Raw genomic sequence first — 23,438 nt, 5'->3', positions numbered from 1 at the left:
ATTTGAATCATCCAGTTTTTTTCATTGTTTTTTTTTCATATTTCTAAAAAATTTTACCAATCTAAGCTTTTATAAAATAATTCAATTAGAAAAAAAAAAAAAACAGATAAAGTTTCGCTCGAAAATTCCTAAAATAACTGAATTTATAATAAATAAAATACATATGTGCCCAGATCACTGCTTAACTTACAAATAATTATAACATTATTTATGAAATAATTATCATTATTAGGTAGATTTTTTTAGAAATCTAGGTATTGTATTTGTCCTCATGGTCGATTTTTTAAGGAATTTTGTCATAACCTATCAAAATTGGTTGATTAGAGTTCAAAAAAATTTAGAAAATCCGAAAGTGCACGACTCATAATGCTCATTTATTATGAAATAATGAAATAAAAATTAAAAAATAGCGGAAAGCACAAATAAATTCAAAATATATATAATTTCCTTTCATCAGAATTTGTTGTTGTTTTTTTGTTATTATATCAGTATTTTTTATATAATTATAAAAGAACTTACTTAAAATATCTCGATTAATAACAAAAAAAAAAAAAAAAAAAAAAAAAAAAATTCAAACTTTAAAAATTCCGAAATTTTTCGCAGTACGATTTGTGAAAAATTTTACGTTTTTTTCCTATTTTTATTTTTATTTTACTTGTTTGTTTATTATTTTTATTCATTTATTCGTCTAATCTCAACTTTTCATATTTTTATTTTTGAAATACTCGCGTCAAATAAATTGGTTGGATGTATGGCACAGGCACACTGGGTGATGGTACGAAAAAAAAAAAAAAAAAAAAAAAAAAAATACCACGCATACGCACTTGTTAAGACGAATGTCCATACATATTTAGGCTAAAATTAAAGAAAATGTGATTTTAATTTTTTATTAATTATAACTTATTTATCTATAAATTGTCTTATTGAGAAGGTTTGCATGTTTTAGGTTTCCACTATATTAAATTGGTGTTAATACCGTACGATGGACGGTGTGGCTCAATAAGTTATAGATGAAATTGAACGGAATATAGTATAGTGCCGGATAGCTCAACTGGTAGAGCACTCGGCGCGATACCGACATGGTCTGGGTTCGATTCCCAGTTCGGGCTATCTACATTTTACTCAATTTATCTATAAATTGTCTTATTGAGAAGGTTTGCATGTTTTGGGTTTCCACTATATTAAATTGGTGTTAATACCGTACGATGGACGGTGTGGCTCAATAAGTTTTTGAAAGTTGCAGAAATAATCTTTGTTACATTATCTGTAAAATGGTGCATCATTTGAGATGTTTCTGTGTACTATTCGAGTTTAATCGAGTTTAAATATCTCTTAAACGGTTGAGTTTATCGAAAAAATCAAAGACACCTTTTTTGTAGAGCGGTAAATTTCCGATTAAAAACTGTTGAAACCTTGAGTAAATATTCGTATGCTGAAGAGTTATAGAATTTTAATCGAAAAACGTTATTTTTCAAATCTATCAACTTTGAGCTTCGATATCACTTAAATGGTTGGATTTACAAAAATAAAGTGTAAGAAACCTTTTTTGAAGAGCGATGAATTTCCTACAAAAAAATTTATAGCGCTCAATTTTATGTCTGGTTGTTGGAGAGTTATCAAATTTCAAACGAAAATGCCAATTTTTCTAAAACAAATCAAACTTTGACATTCAATATCTCTTAAACAGTTGGATTCACGAAAAAAACGTAAGAAACCTTCTTCGAAGAGCGCGAAATTTCCTACAAAAATAAATATTAGTCATTACTGTGCACTTATTTTTAAGCAAGTGATAAAATTTTTCTCATCGTACTAAAATGAGAATGTATCATTATTTAGGCAGGGTTAAACGGCGTTAAAATAAAGTTTTTTATTTTTTTTTATTATTTTTGGATCACGAATAAATGGTTTTTATCATGGCCAAGTGAAAAAATCTATTTTGGTAAATAACGGACACCCTAATATATATATATATATATATATATATATATATATATATATATATATATCATAACGACAAAAATCTCATCTCTATCCAAGCATACGTTAATACGCCAAGATTTTTGCGCTACAAACTTCGTTCTCTATCTTTAGCCTCCAGTCTCAATACTAACAGGGCGCCAGGTAATTTTTATCACTGGAATCACCAAACCAGTAAATCTTAAAAATTAGATAAATTTTTGATCTGTGGAACTATCTCAAAACCACGCATAAATAAAAACTGGATAATTTTTGACCTGTGGAATTATCACCAAAACCACGCAACTAAAAAAAAACTATAAATAAAACTTAACAAAATGCTCAGAACTTATAAGCAAAAACAAAAGCAGAGACTGGAAAACTAAAAACATAGTTACGGTATGCCATGGTGTCGCTCAGTGTGTAGGTTTATGGAGAGAAGGAGTGGTCCGGGTTACATCATTCCAAATTCATGTAGGTTATCGGTGAATTTGCAATTTTTACTAAACAACAAATAATCTCAAATCTCTATTTAACAATTAACAAAATACTGTAACTTCGTACAAATAAGTCTTCTTTATAACAAAATACTGAATCTAATAATAATGAAGTTAATCTTAAACAAAAAGGTAAATTGACATCTAAACGATATGTATCGATACCTTAAAAATAAATTAATTAATTACAAGGGCTAATTAACAATCAACTAATATTCAGTAACTTAGAACAATAAATTATAAAAATCGATGTTCTAGAACATTCTCTTTAACCAAAACCAGTAAAACTAACGTACATGGGTCTAATACTGACGTCAATTAGACGACAATTGGTTTAACAATTAAACATATCTCTTATAATTATTTTATAAAATAATATTAACAATAATTCGTGAACATGACTCTAAACTGTAACAATATTCTCATAATTCTCTCAGTTCTGAAATATTATCTTTAATCAAAACAGCATAATATCTCAAGACTCTGACTCGAACTCAATTAATTATTAATAATTATATTAATTATTTCATACCTTATTACTGATGAATAAAATATTGAGTAACGTCTCACACTGTTTTAAATAATACTTCTGTAACAATGATCTTAATCTGTAGCTTTCCGCAATGCCATGAACTGTAACGCCATTTCTGGACACGTCTGCTCGCTTCGAGCGACCACAGATGAATGCTCACGTTCGTCCTCTTCGAAGGTCTCCCTTCGACTCCTCTTTTCTCAATAACCAAAATCCGAAACCTCAAACTAAATCTTATCAATATCAATAACTGACCTCTATATTCTAAATCCATAAATTAATTCCCAAACTCTACTATATCGGTAACTGGAGGCTTATACCTCACTAAACGTACTCACTAAACCTGATTTTGAGTATGGATATCCTTGGTAGTTGCTCTCCTGGAACAGACTTCAGCTGGGATCGTAAAACTTAAAACTAAGTGACCTATGACTTCCTCAGCGGTACAAGTGGTCATGACTTGTCCTCTGAGGCCTGTTAGACAAAAACAATTAAAAATGACCAAACGGCTTCCACAACAGCAACGGTCACAATATTACTGTTGAGGTCTGCCAAACCAAAACTCAAAAACTGATTCCAATCTGCATCCATCAGATTCCTCATATACTGGAGCGCTAGCATTTCAGCTAGACCTCTGCAATCTACCAAGAAGTCTCATAGGGATAGAACTAGGTTGTATCATCAGATGATACCGGGTGACTAATTCAAGTCCCGCTCTACGGTAACACTGACTTCTCCACATACTCAAAATTCCAAAACTGTAAACTAAAACTCAAACTTTATCATTATCTCAAACTTTAAATCTCAAAACATATTCCATATTTAATTTTCATAATTCTGATTCTAAATCTTTACTATAATCTTTCTTAACACAACCCATGACTGTAGCTAAACGTTACTCCATATTTAATTCTTAAACTATAACTTAAATCAAAAATCTGTATCAAAATCGTTAATACCTGTACGCTAAATTTTAAGTCTTGAATTACCAGGCTTGTAAATACAGAAAAATCAGTTGGTGTTTGTGACGTTCACTTTGATTTGACCCCCATACGAAAAATAACATCACAATATATATTATTAACAAATATAATATTTAAAAAAAATGACAGTTGCTATTTTATTTTTTAAATCATGAAAACTTCTATAACTTGGAAACTATCGACTTTAGTGACTTGACTCATAGGACTTTTTTTTGAAGGAAATAAAATTTCCGATAAAATTTCTATTCACATTTTTGGTGTGCATTCATTGGTTTACGTTCCGCAAGCCAATAATGGTCAATTTGATATGAAAAATGACTTCCGCAGCGGACATCAGTGAAACAGCTGGAATTATAGCTAAGTTACTATGGGCACTTTTGAAGAACACCAAATGCCTTACAATTTGCGACCAAAACAGTGTTGATATCATAAAACACAGCTGAGTATTAGGAAATTAAAAAAAAAATAATTTAATTTACGTGTATTTTAAATGGGAAATCTTTAAAATCAAATGGAAAGTACTTCGGGTTGGAATTAAGAGCTCAAACTTGGCAGGAATTTTTGTTTTAGCATAAAAAACAATATTTTGTTTGATGAGCAACAAAAAAAATACTTTCGCCGGAATCGAAGCACCCTAATATATATGTATATATATATATATATATATATATATATATATATATATATATATATATATATATATATATATATATATATATATATATATATATATATATATATATATATATATATATATATACACATATATATGCGGGGCATTCCACGCCAAATCGGACACCATTTAGCTTTTGCACCTTGGATTTTTTAAAATCTTTTTTATCTTTTGGTATCAGTTGAAAGAGGCCTTCATAGTTTTTTTCAAGTTTTTTCCTTCAACCGTTTTCGGAATATCGAATTTTGAAAAATGTAGAGATTTTATTTTCAAACGCCTATAACTTCGCGAAAAAACTTTGAAATAAAATTTTCAAAGAGACAAAAAATGTTCGTTTTTAGACATTTGTTCAGGAAAGAATATCAAAAAAATTTTTTGAACCACGTTTCTATTGAGCCTTGTACTTTTCAGTATAAATTGTCGATTTACAAAAAACACGTACTTATCTATTTTTCATAATTTTTCACAACAAACTGTAATTGTTAATATAGATTCGACGTAGATTTTAATATATTTGATTTTTTAATTTTTTACCATTTAATAATATATAAAATTATTTTTTCCCGGAAATCGGTAATTTTTGATTAATTTATGATCAACACCTTCCAGAAATATCTGATTAAATCCGATTAAAACTGATTGAAAGTCAATCAGAAATTTCCGATTAACTTTTAATCAGTTTCAATCGGATTCAATCGGAAACTTCCGAATGATTTCGTCAGGAGTTACCCCCTGCCTGTGACGAGATTCACCCCCATTAGAGAAAGACGAGATGGACATCGAGGCGGTCGAAGAGGAGGCATTCCGACGGGGCCCTCCGAGAGGACTCAATGTGACGTCATCTAGCTATTCTCACCCTTACCCTTATTATATTACTTATTATCAACTGTCCATATTATATCACTAGTTGTCGGGTTTAATAATGTTTAATTGTTAAATAAATATTTGGTTTTATCTACTAGCAAATGAAATATATTGAAGTGTCTTCTTACACTTGGCTTAATCCCGCAGTACTCTTGGTTTGAGATTTGTATTTTGGTTCAATTTATCACTTGTTATTGATTCAAAACATCGCATTACTTTATTCAACATTGTAATTTTCTTGTACTGAACATTTATATTTTTGAATTGAAGTAATAAATATATTACAGTAAGGAACAATATTTATTTAATCAAAAAACTTAAATTATTTAACTAAATAACTCAACTGTTGAATTAATCTTTGAAGATTTATAAAGTCAAAAATATTTTTTCTTTGTTCAAGATTTAAAATCCAAGAATTTTTTTTACTTCCCTCACGAAAATTTCAATTTCCATTCTATGTTCTCAAAAGTTTCTAAGCTCAAGAAAAATTCCTTTGAACCAAATAATTTTTTTTCTGAGTACTGTTATTAATTAAACATAAGTTGAATATATTAAATCATTTCAAAAAGTATAGAAAACAAAAATAAAAAAATATATAAAGTAGCAAACGAATGAGATAATCAGAAGGTTACCACTATACAACTCTTGTTTCATTGGTAGATGTCGGGTGCACTTGACGTTTTCAATTTCGTATACTGTCTGATTGCGTTAAATTTGTCGTTACGGCTTTTACATTCACTTTGTCGAAATCTCGATCAGTTCCTCAACTGAATACAGTACCGTTAAATTAAATTTCTTGACTTATCAACAAAGGAAGAAAAAATTTAAAGAATAAAATTAAAACACGATAGACTTTTTCTATTACCTCGAGATTATGAAAAATAACAAAGTTATTTATTACGACTTACGACACATTTTTATAACTATGTTGAGAAAGAAAAATAACTATAGAATATTTTTTTCTAAATAAAAAAAAATGGCTATGCATCCGAAAATCAGCCCCCACCGATTACTCTATAGAACCGTTAAAAGTTGGTTTTCAAATAACCATAAGTTAACAAAGAACACTAAAGTTGGCGACGAAGCCACGTTGTTGGTGATTGATTGGAAATTGGGCACATAGATGGCGTTAATTGAGTTCTGTTAGTTTATCATCTACCAATAACTTACTAAAATTTAATCAATCTAATAATTAATTTTATGATAAATCATAAGAAGGACGGTGGAGTATAGGTCTATCTCATTTATAATTTTATGGCTACTTCAGTGTTAGGTATGAAGCAGGATTTGTTGGAGGTGCCACACTGACGATTCCACCAACACATCTGGGATGAAACTTAACATTGGTCAGTGTCTATTAAACTTAAAATAAAATAAAATAAAGATTGTTGGGTGGTATGTTCACGGGTTTGAACTTAAAAAACATGTACTTTGTAGTAATTAGTCAGTCAATTAATTAACAGAGTGTTCTAACTGTGTCATGTATTACTAAAAAGGTGGCTTGTCAGCTCTGTCACCAAAAATCATTCATCAATAACTTTTGTACTTACAAAAACACGCTTTTTTGAGTAATTATAGGTGGATCGAAAGGAGGGGGGGGGGGTCGACAGTGTAGCCGAAACTTATTTCAATGATGTATTACATTTTAATAAAAGTTAGCAAAATGTTATCAAGTATAAAGAATTAAAATTCTGGATTTATTTTGATCTCTTATTATTTATAAGTATTATTATTTTGTAGAATTCATTGAAGCACTCTGATCCGGCAGATAGAGGCAGCACCTACTGGGGCCTAGACCATTAATTTAAACTTGGACATGCGCAGTGCGGCGCATGTGCATCTACTCTTTCCTGCCTCGTGTCGAGAAGACAGCCGCCATTATCTCTCGTATATATACATCCAAGGGATAACACGTGTTATATATAATCGTATCATTTCGCGCTCATCTCGAGTAAATAATTAAAAATAAACGGTTAATTAATTTAACCAATCATCGAGCTCCATAATTATATAATTATTTATATAATTCAGTCAAAAGAACTCAAGAAATTAGTTCTTTAAAACTCACCCCTCGCGGACTTGGAATCACTGTGAAATCACACTGTGTAATCCACTTTCACCGTAATTTGACGATGTATTTACGGTGGTTTCATAGTGAATTCACAGTGATTTTGTGCCTTTTTGTCATTGTGATTTAGTACTGATTTCACTGTGATTTTACTGCGAGTTTACAGTAAATTTATAGTGATTTTATCATGATTTCACAGTAAATAAATGCTGATTTCACAATGATTCCACAGAAAATTTATGATGATTTGCCTCTAGTTTTATGGTGATTTTAGAATAGCAAAAAAAAAAGTTGTTCAAACATTCTTCAACTTTTTTATGTACTTTTTTTAAATAAACTAAATATTTGTGTCATGATGGCCATTTTTAATTTTTGTTTGTGTTCTTTTTCTTATTATTTCAAAGTTTTCTGAACATTTAAAAAATTTCAAGATGTGTTTTGAGAAATAAGTTTAATAGAAAAAATTTCAAAAAGCTTCAAAGTTTGATATTATAGAATTACAAAAAAAAAATAAAAAATGGTAGTCATTGAAAATTTTTGTTTTTTTTTTTTTTTAAATAAATTTACACTGTAAATTTACTGTATATTCACTGAGAATTTACTGTAAGTTTACTGAAAATTCACTGCGGATTCACTGTGAATTGGCTGTGGTTCCACGCTAAAATCACTGCAATACCACTGCGAGGTAACTATGAATCGACTGTGATAACATAATAAGATCACTGTGAAACCACTATCGAATCACTGTGAGATAACCATAAAACTACAGTGAACGAATGGCACAAAATCACGGTGATTTCACTGTAATTTCATCATGATCTTACAACGTTTTTACTATAATCTCACTGTGATTTCACTGTGATTTTACAGTGATTCCAGGTCCGCGAGGGACTGAATTCAAGTGATCAACGACCACGTTTCTGAAGAGGTGAATTCACCGGAAACTATTACAGGTGCATTATTATTAATTAATTAATTAATCCAAGTGCTCATAAAAATAAAAGACTCTATATAATAAATAATTAATTATCAACATGCTCAATATTTTAATAAAACTAAAAGTAAATTTTCACTCGGTAGCCTCTGCAATCATGCTACCACGTGTTCATAAAATAAATTCAATTCAGTGCAATTCAATATAAAGTCATTCAAATCAATTGAATTAAGTGATCATATATATTATAACTCAATGAACTCAAATATTTACGCATTTTATGCTATTAAAAATAGTAATTCAAGTGTTCAATAATTAACTTCACTCGATAACTTCTGAATTCATGTTACTTATTATCATGACATTTTTGCAATCAACTCAGTGTTCAAATACAATCAAATCAATTATTTCAATTATTTACTCGAGCTCAATTTTGTAATTTGCATTCAATTAATTACGTATTCATGAGCTCAGATAATTAACGGTATTAATAATTTAAATCAACGATTTAATTGTGTAACCCAGTGATATTATATGCTGTGACAAATAAAAATATTGTTATATGTTTTAATATGCGTATCTTTTCAATATCCCAACCACCAACTAGTCCTGGCATGTATTTATTTAATTATTATTACAACATGATCCGTTTAATTTAAATATCGGTTGTTAATAAATTTTCAGTTTTAAAAAACTAAACTCCATAGTTATAAGACAAGAAAAGTGCATATACTTGAGCCAACTGAATCTGGTTTGATGTCAGGAATCTTTTTTTAACAGTGTAGAATAAGATAATGACCGTTTTATGATTTAATAAGGATAGTTCGAAAAATTTGAAAGGTTTATTTCTTAGGACGAAAGTGACTCCTCGCTCCACTACCTGTGTCTTCTTCTTGAGGGTCTGACTGTAGGTTTGAGCGTGAGTGAGTCGAACGTTCATTCCAGTTGTACCTATCTTGTGTGGTGCACCTTGTGTTACTTTATATTAATAAATTTTCTCATATCTCTTTTAAATTCTAATCGAGTATTAAGTTAACACGCTGCTAATTTTAATTTCCTTATACCTCTGACATGCTTGATAAAATCTATGTTTCGACAGGAATTTATAGATATAATCAAAATGAAGAGTGACATGAACTTTAAATTTAACAACGAGTTAGAAAATAACAAGTACGGAAAATGTCAAAATTAGTGATTTTTTTTAATTTTTGATGATGATGTAATTGAAACTAACAAACTGATTGCAACCATATACGTAGCGATCATCAAATACTATGAAAGCAAAGGGTGGTGTAAGTTTTGGAACATATGATGAATTACATTATGTGTTATCCAGGAATACTGAAGTAAATTGTTATTTTTTAATTTTTCATCGCCGATATAGTACGATCTAATTGATTTTGAAGTTTAAGGCAGCATTTGACCAAGTTTTTCAGGCTTTGATGCTATAGAATACTTGGAATCAGTCAATTCAGCAATTTTGAATTTATTATAGAAAAAAAATTTCTTTAAATTTTTTTGACAATAATATTGTTCAGTCACGAGCTTAATCATTTTGAAAAGCTTCGTGTACTTTCGGTACGTCCGGGAGCTACCGAACTCGCTACTGACTTCAAAGTCAGAATAGTGCCGGGTCACTCACTATTTGGGCTCGACATCTAAAATTTTTTCGCTCATGGCCGTGTCAAGCCAGCATGAGCGTCCCGCTACTAGCCAGCCAATGAGAGAAATTAGTGGCAAACTACTACTCGTTGGGGCGTTTTTAAGCCAATGGAAAAATTTGCTAGTGCAGCCATGCTGCACACGTTACCACCGAGTGGCAACGAAGGAAGAAGACGCCGCCATTACATGGATTCGCTATCTTTTGTTCAATGGCTTTGCCTCGGGCTAATCAACCGCTTTGAATTATCTTCGAGTTATTACTAATTACCCTTGAGTTTTAATTCCGCTGAATTATTACCATAATATTTTCAATATTTAGCTCGTGAAATAAGGCGACTATTTATCGCTTCTATTGAATTGTTCACGTATAAATTAACGTAATTAATTTACCGCGTGCTCGACTACCACTAAGACGACGTGTCGCTAGTTATCCACGAGTTTTTATATCGTTGCATTCGCTCATACTCCAGTCGCCTTCACTCTCTAATTTTGAATTCTCACAGTTTAAATTGTATCGAGTGTAAATAAAATATCTAAATTATTTTTTATTGATTTTGTGTAATTTTGTATATTAAATTTTACCACACCTACACCAGAATCCCACAGATCATTCGCTCACTTTACAGATATTTCTTGAAGAACTTATCCTATTTCGGTGGTCAAGGCAGCGATCGATGCTTTTTATTAAGTTCTAGAGCTAATTAAAAATTAAAAATCGATCGATTTGTAAGCTACTCTTTCCTGAATACCGAACCTTTTGTTCAGTGGGCATCTTGAGGCCTGTTGCCTCTGACGTCAGGAGCTACCCCCAGCCCGTGACAAGGCTTACCCCCACTAGAGAAGGGCGAGTTGGACATCGAGGAGCACGAAGACGAGGCATTCCAACGGGTCCCTCCGAGAGGACCCAACGTGTCGTCATCTAACCATTCTTACCCTTACCCTTATTATATTACTTACTATAAACTGTCCATATTATACGATTAGTTGTCGGGTTTAATAATGTTTAATTGTTAAATAAATATTTGGTTTTATCTACTACCAAGTGAAATATATTGAAGTGTCCTTCTTACATATCAGAAGTGGGATTGAAAATCCGTGTGCCAGTAGAAAATGCAGTGTTTACAATAATCTAATTTTAAAGTAGTTACTTTACAGAAAATATTATTAGATCACATCCACGGAAAGTTCAGTTAGTTATGGCGAGTGTCATTCCGCGGTACAATAGATCCTTTATACTACGATGGGAAGCAGTGATTGGTCAACAAAATATGTTCAAATTGCATCTGAATACATCCTCGTAATGTGTGCAACTTTTGCAAGTACAGAAGTTATGACGGAAATAGCCATGACTATTATTGACGAGGACATCATCTGAACCTTCACATCATCACGACAGCAGCAGCAGGGATTGATAGAAATTGTTGAACTCATCGCTAAAGTAAACTGTATAGAGATGGTACAATGACTTCATTAATGTAGTGTATCATTGAACAGAAGTTCAGTGTCAAGAGCTGGTCAAACTATTATTGCTCAAGTTTCAATAGGACACAGAGTGTTATTGGTTTGTTAATTTCACGAGTTTGGTAATTTAGAAAAATATATCTTATTAATGACTTGTATGTTGAGTTAGTGTACTAGGACAGATTATCAAATGCAGTAGCGCAGTACTTGCTAGATATCTAAGTAACGCATACAACAAAATCGGGAGAATAGTTATATACTTCGACTTATTGTTAACAATAAATAAATATCTACGAAAAGAAATGAAGTACAACGTTGAAACCGAGGAAAATCATAAACGAATAGAAAATACATAACCGATCTTCAAAAGACATGCCCTAGTATCTAAATGACTAGGTAGTAAACCGGGACTGATACTGCAACTATAATCGGTGTTGCCGCATTAACATAGTTATATCGGAAGAAATCAAAAACACCAATTTATTAAGTATAAATTATCAGTTAACTTTCAACGCGTAGTCTTGTCAATATTTAAAGATGAGATGATCTATTATTTTTGAAAATACAAATTCAGCAATATAATCAAATACATTTAGTCAAAATTTATACATGCGTTATCAATATGAATTTTACATTAATAAACCTAAGTTACAAAGACATTGGTTATTAAAGAATTTCTGAAAATATTAGGCTTGAGATAAACAAAATATGTTGAGAACAATATACAGAAGGTGATGGTTGAGATCGGAATTAGTAGTAATATAACAACCCAAGAATGTTAGACTGCACATGTTTAGCATTTGAGTCCTTATTGACGTTAGACATTTTCAGATTCTGGTAAAAGTTCGTTGTTAAATTCTGCGTTGAAAATAAATGTCACTGTTAAAGTAACAAGTAAAACTTATGCCGATAGAAAATTCACATAACGCGGGTTATAGTAAAATATAAAAACTTAGGTACACATAACAGATGGCTTCAAGGCCATAGTACAAAGATTTTTACTAAATTAAGAATTCTCGAATACAATTGTTCGATCAGTCCGCATCTTACAAGGACCCTTATTTTTATTGCTTTATTACGGTACGAAAGAAAGTTGACCAAAGACCAGATGTTAAAAAACTAAGGATTATGAAAAACCTAAAACTACAAGTTCTAGTTGGAAATGCATTTATCCTTTCCAAAGATTTTATATTATTCATGTAAATATACCAATATTTTCAATACTTGACAGTATTAATAGATAGCAAAATAAATTGAGTATTCATTTCAAGTTATTGACTAATCTGAGTGTTATACGTACGACCATTATTAAATTGCTTTTAGTCTAAGAGCCGGTCCTACTTCGATCTTCACCGATCCTGCAACCTAATGAGATATATTTTTTAAAACGCTTAGATAATAGATAAGTACGCCTATAATAGCTTGCCTATCAAAATCCTGACCAAGCTATTTTTAAATAAATTAATAAAAATTAAATTTTTTTTAATTTTTTACCGTACTTGCAACCTGCCAAATTATACTCTAACCGACAGCAAATAATGCATAGAATATGCCGCGGTAGCCTTGCCTATCCATTTTTTGACCAAACTACCTGGCAAGCGGGTATAAACAGGTAAGTCAATATAAAAAAACTCCACCGATCTATGAACCGCTTGAATTTTATACCAAAATATAGTTAATTTTATAACAATCACGATGGTATAGGATTGCCTGCGAAAACCCGGTCATTAATATCCATTGTCAGGCTTTGAAGTTTAAAAATCGGAGCAAACAGTGGTGCGCGAGAGAGAAAGTCGAGCGGCAAAAGTCCGTGCGTTAGAAGAAGACATAACATGACAGTTGTGCGCGCTATATTCCCGAGATGTAGGCTACTGCGCATGCTCTGTCTCATACTTCTTATTATTACTCGGAATTATTTTGTAGCAATCGACAATAAAATTTCTTTATTTTATAATTATAGATTATTTTACTTATATTTATAATTATGTTAATTATATCTCTAATTATAATAATGTTAGTATATGCATAATAAAAAATATATCCTAATTATAAATAAGAATATATATATTCAGTTTTTATAATTTAACTTTTAACTAAGAAAACTTAAGTATATGCAAAGGAAATAGAAAATCAATGGAAAAAAAATAAAATAAAATAAAATTTAATAAATATTTTTACAAATTACAAATGTAATAGGAATTAGTTAGTAGAGACTCACTGGGTTAATCGTTAAAAGGTTGCGTACAATATTTATGGGTTTAGTTATATACCAGCCTCATGATGTGTATTATTTTATTGGATAGTTGACATAGTTCAGCGTTGAATAAATTAAGTATCTTCATAACTGCTTTTTTTTTTTTTTTGAAAAAAATTATAAGTTGACTTACTATCTTCTTAAGTAAATTGAGAGTATCGTGAATTTAAAAAAAAAAAAAAAAAAAAAAAAAAAAGAGTTGAAAATTAATTCGACAGTATTCAACTACAATTGAAGGTGGGGTTGCAATTGTCTTACTGACATGTCCTAGACACCAAAGTAAAAGATTTAATCGTTGACTATTATTCCTATAGAAACTTAGGAATAGATAAGTACTGTAGTAATTACAATGTTAAATCTGAGTAAAATAAATGTATAATGATAACGATAGTTATAATCAACAAAACATTTCCAAGTACGCTGGCTCATATCAAGTCATTAGCATTCTCGACGATGAGAATCATCCGTCGCCGAGGACATTGTTGTTTCAAGTGGAACGTTGATTCGAACTGTCAGTCTCAGTTAAATTCGAAAATAATTGGGAAGGATTGTCGCAGTTACAATCTTACTTCGTGTGCAGTGGTGTAAGATACGGCAAAGGATTATTACTTTGCTTAGAACTACTTCTCTGATCAGCCTCAGGGATTGTAAGAGGATCTTACTTCAATTAATAGTAGTTCTTGAAGATGTACCAATGCGTAGATTTGCGTTATCATGGGTGATCACCAAGTGCTGATAGCACAGTGATCAGTATCTCCGAACGAAATTTTGATGGTGAGACACTTAGGCCGTTGAACGCTTTAAGTTTGTTTCAGGTAAAATATTCAGTCACATCGTGGAAATCGACAGCTTGACTTCGAAGATGCGCAGATAGGATTGTCATAACAATAATCCTATCTGGTGTGAAATTGCAAACCAAAGCTAACTTGTGTGAGACTACTGTACTAATCAGAATAGAAAACTGCAGATGATTTTAGCGCAGTATTCGGAGGCACGTGACGAATGGATTTGTGGTACTACATAGAAGCGCCGAGTGGTCAGTAATCCAGAAAATTGTCGATCTCAAGGGAGATTGTACCCCAGATAAGGATCAACTACACTAAGGCGGCTACCTTAGCGTGGAAATATCGGACTATACTTCCTCTGGTATCAGAATGACTTCGAGAATTGCGAAACATCGTGACGACGATTTGCGCCGGTTGACGGTGATTCCCGAAGACTTAAGGCCTACCTAGAACTGTGAACAGTTGTAAGATACGATCTGCACTGGTTGGTGGTGGTTCTAGAGAGGCAAGGCCTACCTAGAACTGTGAACAGTTGTAAGATACGATCTGCACCGGTTGGTGGTGGTTCTAGAGAGGCAAGGTTGCACTAGAATTGCGAAAAGTCGTGGAGTACGACCTGCACCGGTTGGTGGTGGTTCCAGATGCAGAATAATACGTTGACAGAACTGCGAAGGATCGTGCATACGATTACACCGGTTGGTGGTAATTCTGGAAATGGAAAGAGGTCTCTAGGACTGTGTCTCTAGAGGCTGAGTAATCCAAGGAACTGCGAAAAGTCACACCTTGTGTGACCTGCACCGGTTGGTGGTGGTTCTGACGAGGATTAAGATGGCACTCGAACTGCGAACAGTCGTAGAGGTACGACCTGCACCGGTTGGTGGTGGCTCGGGTGACTGTAGAGTTTTGATGATCTGGCAACATAGTAACCTTGCCGAGGTCGGGAAGACAGACGCATGGTGCTACTGGGCAACCGTCGGGTAACCACGCATGACATTTTAACATGTTGCACATTTTAACATGTTGCACAGAATGAAAGCAGTTGGATTGCACTCACAGCGGTCTATTTGCATGTTGTGTTATTATTAGAGGACAATCGCTAGTAATCACTGGCAATTCTATTGGGCTCAGGAAAATTCCTTAGTTCCGATATAAATGGGTAAAGACGGCTTCTGAAAAGGAAATGGATGTCACTGAGGCCCAAGCATGCATAGTTGGTATATCTGTATGCTATTTAAAAGCTGGATCCAGCGGGTGAATGATGTGCACGATATTATAAAGTTTTTTATATATTATGAATGCTGACAATGTTCTATCCTGTTTTTACGGAAGAAATGTCAACATGATATTGCATGAAAAATTACACTGAAATAATATTAATAAATTATGAATTAATTTTCTAGATCAAAGGTAAAAGTGGAGTTCAGGTGCAGTGATAAAAACACTTAGAGCTTCAACTGAATAATTGCCGCGAGGACGCGACCATCATCAGGACGGCCAACTGTAAGCTACTCTTTCCTGAATACCGAACCTTTTGTTCGGTGGGCATGTTGAGGCCTGTTGCTTCTGACGTCAGGAGCTACCCCCAGCCCGTGACAAGGTTTACCCCCACTAAAGAAGGGCGAGTTGGACATCGAGGAGCACGAAGACGAGGCATTCCAACGGGGCCCTCCAAGAGGACCCAACGTGACGTCATCTAACCATTCTTACCCTTACCCTTATTATATTACTTACTATCAGTGATCGGCAAAAAAAAAATTATCTATTTTCATTAACTAATTTTTTTGCAAACTAGTAATTACTCACAGAGCAATTACTAGTTATTTAAAAATAAAAAATTAGTTCAGAGTAATTACTGATTTTTCCAATAATAAAAAATCAGGTAGAGATAATTCTAATTTTTTAGAAAATAAAAAATTAGCAAAGAAAAATTACTAATTTTTCTAAAAATAAAAAATTTGCGGAAAAATATTCCTAATTTTTGAGGAAATAAAAAATTTGCTGAAAAAAATTACTAATTGTTGAGAAAATAAAAAATTAGCGAAAAAATATTCCAAATTTTTTTGGAAATGAAAATTGATTAAAAATAACGAAAAATTTTTTAGTTGAGAACAAGTTTGGAATAGTAGTATTGATATATGAGTGAAATATGGACCATTATACTTTTTGTGAAAAATATACAAAAATTACTTGGAATTATTACTCCATCAAGATTGAATTGATTACTTAATTCACTAAATGATAAAATTTTTTTTTTCTGTTTACCAAAACTTCAACTTCATTTCAATAATTTTGTTTTTTTTTGTTATAAATACGTGGTTTTAGAGCATAAACTTGATAGTAAATTTTCAATATAATAATTATTTTTTTTTTTTCAAATTAATTGAAAAAATGAATTGACGTATTTAAAGAAAATATTTTAGTTGCTCTTATTACTATAGATTTGTTAAGTGCTCAATTCATATAATTCGAGTTGAAAATAATAATAGTTCACAAAATTTTGGCCTAAAGTTACTGATGCAGTTTTATCCTAAAATCACTCAGTTATTAAAAAACAATAATTTAAGGAGATATACCAAAATTTCGCTAAACAGAAAATAAAACTAAAATTCATTTCAAAATCAGTTAATTAATTTTTATCATCAATGTAGATTAAAAACAATTATAGTACACAGAATTCTGGATCATAAGTTATTGAGGCAGTTTTAGCATAAAATCACTGAGATATTAAAAAAAATGTTGGAAAATCTAAAATTGCACACGTCAATCGCTCATTTTATTTTTATTAATTACTTTTATTTTTTTTTTATCATGAATTTTTATTCAACTTTTGAATCATTTGTTTGATTTTTTTATTCCTTGATCCCAGTTAAATTTGTTTTTTTTTTTTTTTTTTAATTTTTTCTAAATATCTCGCATTTTTGCTGTACATGTCGCTCTTTTGTTTTTAAAACCTACTGTTTTACGCTAGTGCTGCTGCCAGTAGTAAATGAGGAGAAAAAAAGAAAAAAAAATCTACTTTTGCAATAATAACAATAGTAAAAATAAACGTGGCCGCTAAATTTTTCGTTTCCAATTAATTATAATTAAACTAAGAGGATTTAGACAGTAATTTTCAATAGAGTTCTTGTGATCAAAAATACATAGATAATAAAAAAAATTTAGACCGATTAAATGTTCCTATCGAGAGTTATTTTATTTACTAAGTTTCATACGCGCCAATTGACAACTCGAGTCACTGGGATTAAAAATTTTAGAGCGATCGTAAAGCACCCTCAGCGTTTTCGCGCTTGAGGTGTGCAAAAAAATTCATTCGAGTAGAAATACCAAAATTTCGGTAAACAGAAAATGAAACTAAATATTTTATAGAACATTTTTTGTAGTGCATTTTATTTTCTATAACTTACCTTAAAGAAAATTTTCAATTTGCAATTAACTTGAAATTTTCTTAGAAAATCTAAATTTTGTTGCTTAAAATTAATTATGTTAAAATTTTTAGTTAACTGTAAATAACTTACGACTTGTGAGAAATATCGAAAATTTCCTTGAAGATAAGTTATAGGAAATAAAACGCTCTACAAAAAATGTTCTATAAAATTTTCCGAAAAAATTAATGATTGCGTCGAAATATTTAAAAAATGTGAAAATTTATCGTCAATCTAACTTTAACTTCGAATAACTTTTAAAGAAATAAAAATATCAAAAAATTATAAGAAATCTTTTTTATAGAGCGTCAAATTTCCCATGAACTTATGTCTTGAACATTTGAAAGTATTGATCTCACCGTGAGTTGCAAAATTCCAAAGCTTAAAAAATAAATTTTCCCATATTATTTAAACGGGAAATAGAAAATTGCTATGCGGCAGCTGTTAATATTAATATTAAGAGCTCAAACTTTCATAGTATTTTTTTTTTCGACATTTCCAACAATATTTTCGATATAATGAAGAAAAGATATAATCGATTTTTTTGAAGCAGATAACTTTTTTTTGAATTATCTATTTTTCTGAAAATCTAGAATTTTTTTTTAATTATTCATTTTTCAGACAAATGAGGTAATTTTTTTTTTCATTATTCATTTTTCTGAAAAATTAGATAACTTTTTTTTTCTAATTATTCATTTTTATGAAAAATTAGATAATTTTTTTTCTAATTATTCATTTTTATCAAAAATTAGATAATTTTTTTCCTAATTATTTGTTTTGCCAAAAATTAGATTTTTTTCTCTAATTATCGAATTTTTGAAAAAATTGGATAATTTTTTTTTCTAATTATTAATTATTTTTTAATCTAGTGATCTTTTTTTTACATATTACTAATTTTTTTTAAAATAAGTATTTTTTTATAACTAAATAAAAATCGAATAAAAAATTAGTAATGTAACCGAAATCGTTAATAAAAAAATCGATATTGCTAATCTCTGCTTGCTATAAACTGTCCGTATTATATGATTAGTTGTCGAGTTTAATAATATTTAATTGTTGAATAAATATTTGGTTTTATCTACTAGCAAGTGAAATATATTGAAATGTCCTTCTTACAGATTACATTTTTTCGAAGATGTTCAAAAAAACCGTTTTTACTACTTCTTTTTTCAACAATGTCTCTTGAACAAATTACCTGATTGAGATGATTCTTGCGGCAATTAATGCGTTTCAAATAGTTCTAGAACTGATTAGATTTTGGAATCGTTTCGTTGAATTTTTTTCAAGATATTTTCAAAATATTCTACCATTTCTTTATACTGCGATATCTTTCGAATAAATTATACAATTGAGACGACTCTTTCATCGTTCGACATGTTTTATTAAGTTTTAGAGCTGATTAAATTTTGAAATCGATTGATTGAACCGTCTTTTAGAAATTTAGAAAAAACTAAAAAAAAAAAGCATTTTTTTATTCGTTCATTTTATATGTCTTCAAGTCTATTTGACTGATTGATGTAAAATTTACGGGAAAGTTGACGGCTAACAAGCTTTTTCGATTGCCAACGAAATTTTAAAATATGCAATGTGTTTATTTCAAACATTAATTGAATTTATTTTTAATTATTTAGCTGCTAGTAAATTTAATATCTCGTTACAAGATAATAATATAAAAATATAAAAATATGTTATTAAATATATTTATGTATATATACATGCATATTTATGAACTTTTTTAAAAGTACTTTGTATAAATGAGATTGAATTATTTACATGTTTTTATTTTTATAAAAATTAACTTACGCTGACGTGCTTGAGTGGGCGTTTTCCTTTGTACCACGTTATTACCGCAGGCGGGTTTGAACCAGTTGTTTCACATTCCAAGTCATATCGATGTTTGGCTTGTAGAGATTCATTTTTGTTTGCAGAACCGGGTCTGTTTACTTTTATCGTCAAAGGTTTCACTGCAATAAAAAGGTTTCAATATAATTAAAAAAAAAAAAAAATACAAAATAATAAATACACTAATATGTATATATAATATAAACGGTATCTGCATCGTAAATTAAGACACTACAGACTAATTCTTGGAATAATTAAAAAAAAAAAAACTAATGCAAGTGGCGCTGTTCTTGACTGGTGATAAAATATATATTTTTAGCATATTTTCTGTATTTATTTTAAAATGACATTTTCTTAAGAATCTTTAGGACTTAATGTGTGTGTAGTTCAATGAATACTTAATGGATTAATTTATATATCTTTAATTTTAAGAAAAAATGCATAAATATCTGCAGCACTGAGTTAAAAGTTGAAAATTCTTTATACACAAAACATCTAGGTCCAAATTAGAAGTCAAAGCATTTCTTTAGATTTAAGAAAATAAGTTAACCTATTTCTGCTATAAAAACTATAGGAGCTATTTTGCATATAGAGCACTCATACGGTTTAAGTAGGTTCACTGAAAGATTTTAAATTAAAAAAAAAAAAAGTAAAATAGAATTTAAAGAACTTATTTAGGAGTTGACGATTGTTTATATATAGGAAACTTGTAGGTTTTAACCACAGGGAAAAAATATTCAGAGATAACCATGCCTGTTCATGTATGATCAGACCTGAAATTAAACATGATCATGTCTGAAACGTAAAGTACAGGGGGGTATGGTTTAAAAGGCAAAAAAATTCATATTGTCATGATTTTTTTTTTTTTTGAGATATGCATAATAATATTTAATTTATTTCATATACACGTTATAGTAGGACATCTTCAGTATCTGCGGAAAAATTTTCAATTAAAAATATTAAGAAATAAGTCCATGACAGTGAATCTCTGCTGGTGCCTCGAAAAAAAATTGAATGCTTCCCCACCCAGGTTATCAGAGAGAGTTCTTGTTTTTGCAATCCCCTTATTCCTGGCAGCATTTGAGGGTGAAAAACGCGATTTTTGCTAAAAAAATTTCAGTGAATCTGTTATTATATAAAATGGGAAAAAATGGCAAAAAAAAAAAATTCTTTCTGATTACCTATGCAAACATATCACCTTTTAAGCACATTTCATTTTTTTTCGTTTCAGATGATCCGGTAACGAGTTATGGTGTTCACCGCATTTTTTTCGAACCTCCAGAGATCTGCTGTTGTAGACTTGTCTCTTGATATTGACAATTAAAAATTTTCCCAACGATACTTTAAATGTCATACTATAACGTGTATATGAAATAAATAAACCAGCATTACACTGAAGAAAGGTTATCTTGGTTCAAAGAGAATTATCCTGAGTCAAGAGAATATTTAGGGCAACGGAATATATCTTGAGTGAAGTGAATTTTCTCTTGATTTTAATTATTTTGATTCAAAAAGTTATTTTTTCGACCCAAATAGGTTAAAGTTTTAAGTTGAAAATATATTATTTTAGTTCGAAAAGAAAAATTATTAAAGAAAGTAAATTATTTTTTGGATTAAAATTTTGAATTTCTTCATTCATGTATAAAATATTTTATTCTATGAAATTTAACTTCTTTACGTAAGGTGTAAGATTTTTTTAACCAACTAGTGGCTATTGCTTGAAACAAAAATAAAAAAATCTCGGCAGTAGTTGGCCCTGCGGGCCAGCCCCAAATCTCCACGCTGGTTTTAAGATCAAGGAGCTCAAAAATGCTTTTGAATCCGGTCTTTTCTTTATGAGCTATTTAAGTTCAAACAAGTTACGTTTTAGGTTAAAATTAAAAAAGTTAAGAATCGAGAATAATTAATGAACAAGCGTTTTTTAAATTTTTATTTACATTATGTTCAATGAAATAAATGTATTCAGGATAAAATCAATGATAGTGATCAAAATAAAGATTTATATGAGTTCTGACTCAGAATGAAGCGTTAAAAAAATATCCGAAAAAAATAATAAAATCGGTGTTTTTTAATTTCTTTGTTGCTGTTTCGTTTTCACTGCACGATGTTTATGTTCGGCTCAGCTGAATTCGTAGTATTTCTAGGTATTGGGTTCTCCACACCAAATCCCGTCGCGGTAACCCAGAATAACTAGTGTTGTATTTAGATATTATTTATGACAATAACTTTATCCAAAATAATAGCCATAGAATTTAGAAGTTGAAAGTATCCACTTGTGATATAAAATAAGTATGTTCAATAATCAAACTTACAGAAGGTATGACTATGGACTTGATAGTTTTAATAATTTCTGATGTCAAAATCTGGGTTAGATTTAAAGTAAATCTGAAAGTAATCTAAATGAGTCTCCTCTGCTCTGTAAGCGAGACTTTTTATAAGGTATTCTAATTACAAAAATAGTGGGATCAGAATTATTAAGCGGGGTTGAATTGTTGATCAGAGTTCACACTCATTGGTCGTTGAACTCGTCATTTGCTTATCGGCGCGAGGCGATTGGGCATAAGACCCATGCGTCGAGCGCGAGAAGGGATTTAATCCTCGGCTAATGTAAATTTCTGTGAAAAGTTATTTATTTGAAAGTCAAAGTCCATTTGCATATCATCTGAATTTGTTACAAATTCTTACTAATAGTTTATAAAGCTGCGTTTTGAAATGATTAAATTATCTTCAGTTGAATATACTCGAAAATTAAAATGAAACATTTCCTCATACGTGGGATTAAAAACATCCGGTGATCAAATTATTTATAACGTTCTCCTCTATTTCACGCGTCCCACGGCGGAGTGTGGTTGGCGCTCAATAGCCGTTATGGCTCTCCGTTGGTCGAAAACTGAAAATAAAATAAACCCAGAACCCAATGTCCCACCTGGAGATATCCTGAATCTCCCTGGACTGGCTGCTCTGCTCAGGCTGGGTTAGAAAACCTAGTTGGGCGCCAGTTCGTGTGCCCCACGAACAAAATTAACTCGAAAATAACACAGCGGAGAAAATGAAAATGAAAAATAAAATAAATAACAGGATAGCGATTTCAGATTTTAGGAATTAGGATAGCAAGAAAGATAGCAGTAATTAAAATAATAAAATTAAATACATACCGGGTTGATGACCATTTGCTTTAATTATCCATTAATTAATTAAAATAATCAGTCAATATATAACGCATACTCACATAAATAATGTTCAAAAAAAATAATAATAAATCCCTTACAAAAGAAAATAATAGTAATAGTATGCGCATATAAACTTATAATTCAAATAATAATAATTCTGCGTAAGCACTAAATGTGTTGACAAAAAATATATTTGTGAATAATTAATAGTTCACTCGCATATAAACATAAGCAAAAGAAATAGCTAAATTATTTCCAGTAACAAATTCCCAGTAAATTCCACTGGTGAATTTACAGTATTCCAAAATAATATTGTTTTGGACACAAACAATAAA

At 30.6% G+C, this 23,438-nt stretch overlaps 1 protein-coding gene across 1 annotated transcript in view; it reads right to left on the bottom strand.

Moving 5' to 3' along the window:
- The window catches only part of LOC103572227 (hemicentin-2), a 263,857-nt gene that overhangs the window by 144,335 nt on the left and 96,084 nt on the right, over positions 1 to 23,438 (bottom strand). Inside the window, exon 5 of the mRNA XM_053741560.1 lies at positions 19,895 to 20,055. Within this exon, the coding sequence (XP_053597535.1) occupies positions 19,895 to 20,055 (161 nt within the window). The remainder of the gene's footprint in view (positions 1 to 19,894; positions 20,056 to 23,438) is intronic.

The sequence above is a fragment of the Microplitis demolitor genome, chromosome 8 (assembly GCF_026212275.2).
Source record: "Microplitis demolitor isolate Queensland-Clemson2020A chromosome 8, iyMicDemo2.1a, whole genome shotgun sequence".
In the NCBI taxonomy this organism is placed as follows: Eukaryota; Metazoa; Arthropoda; class Insecta; order Hymenoptera; family Braconidae; genus Microplitis; species Microplitis demolitor.
Note: the sequence above shows the minus strand (reverse complement) of the source record. Positions and strands in the feature narration are given on the sequence as shown.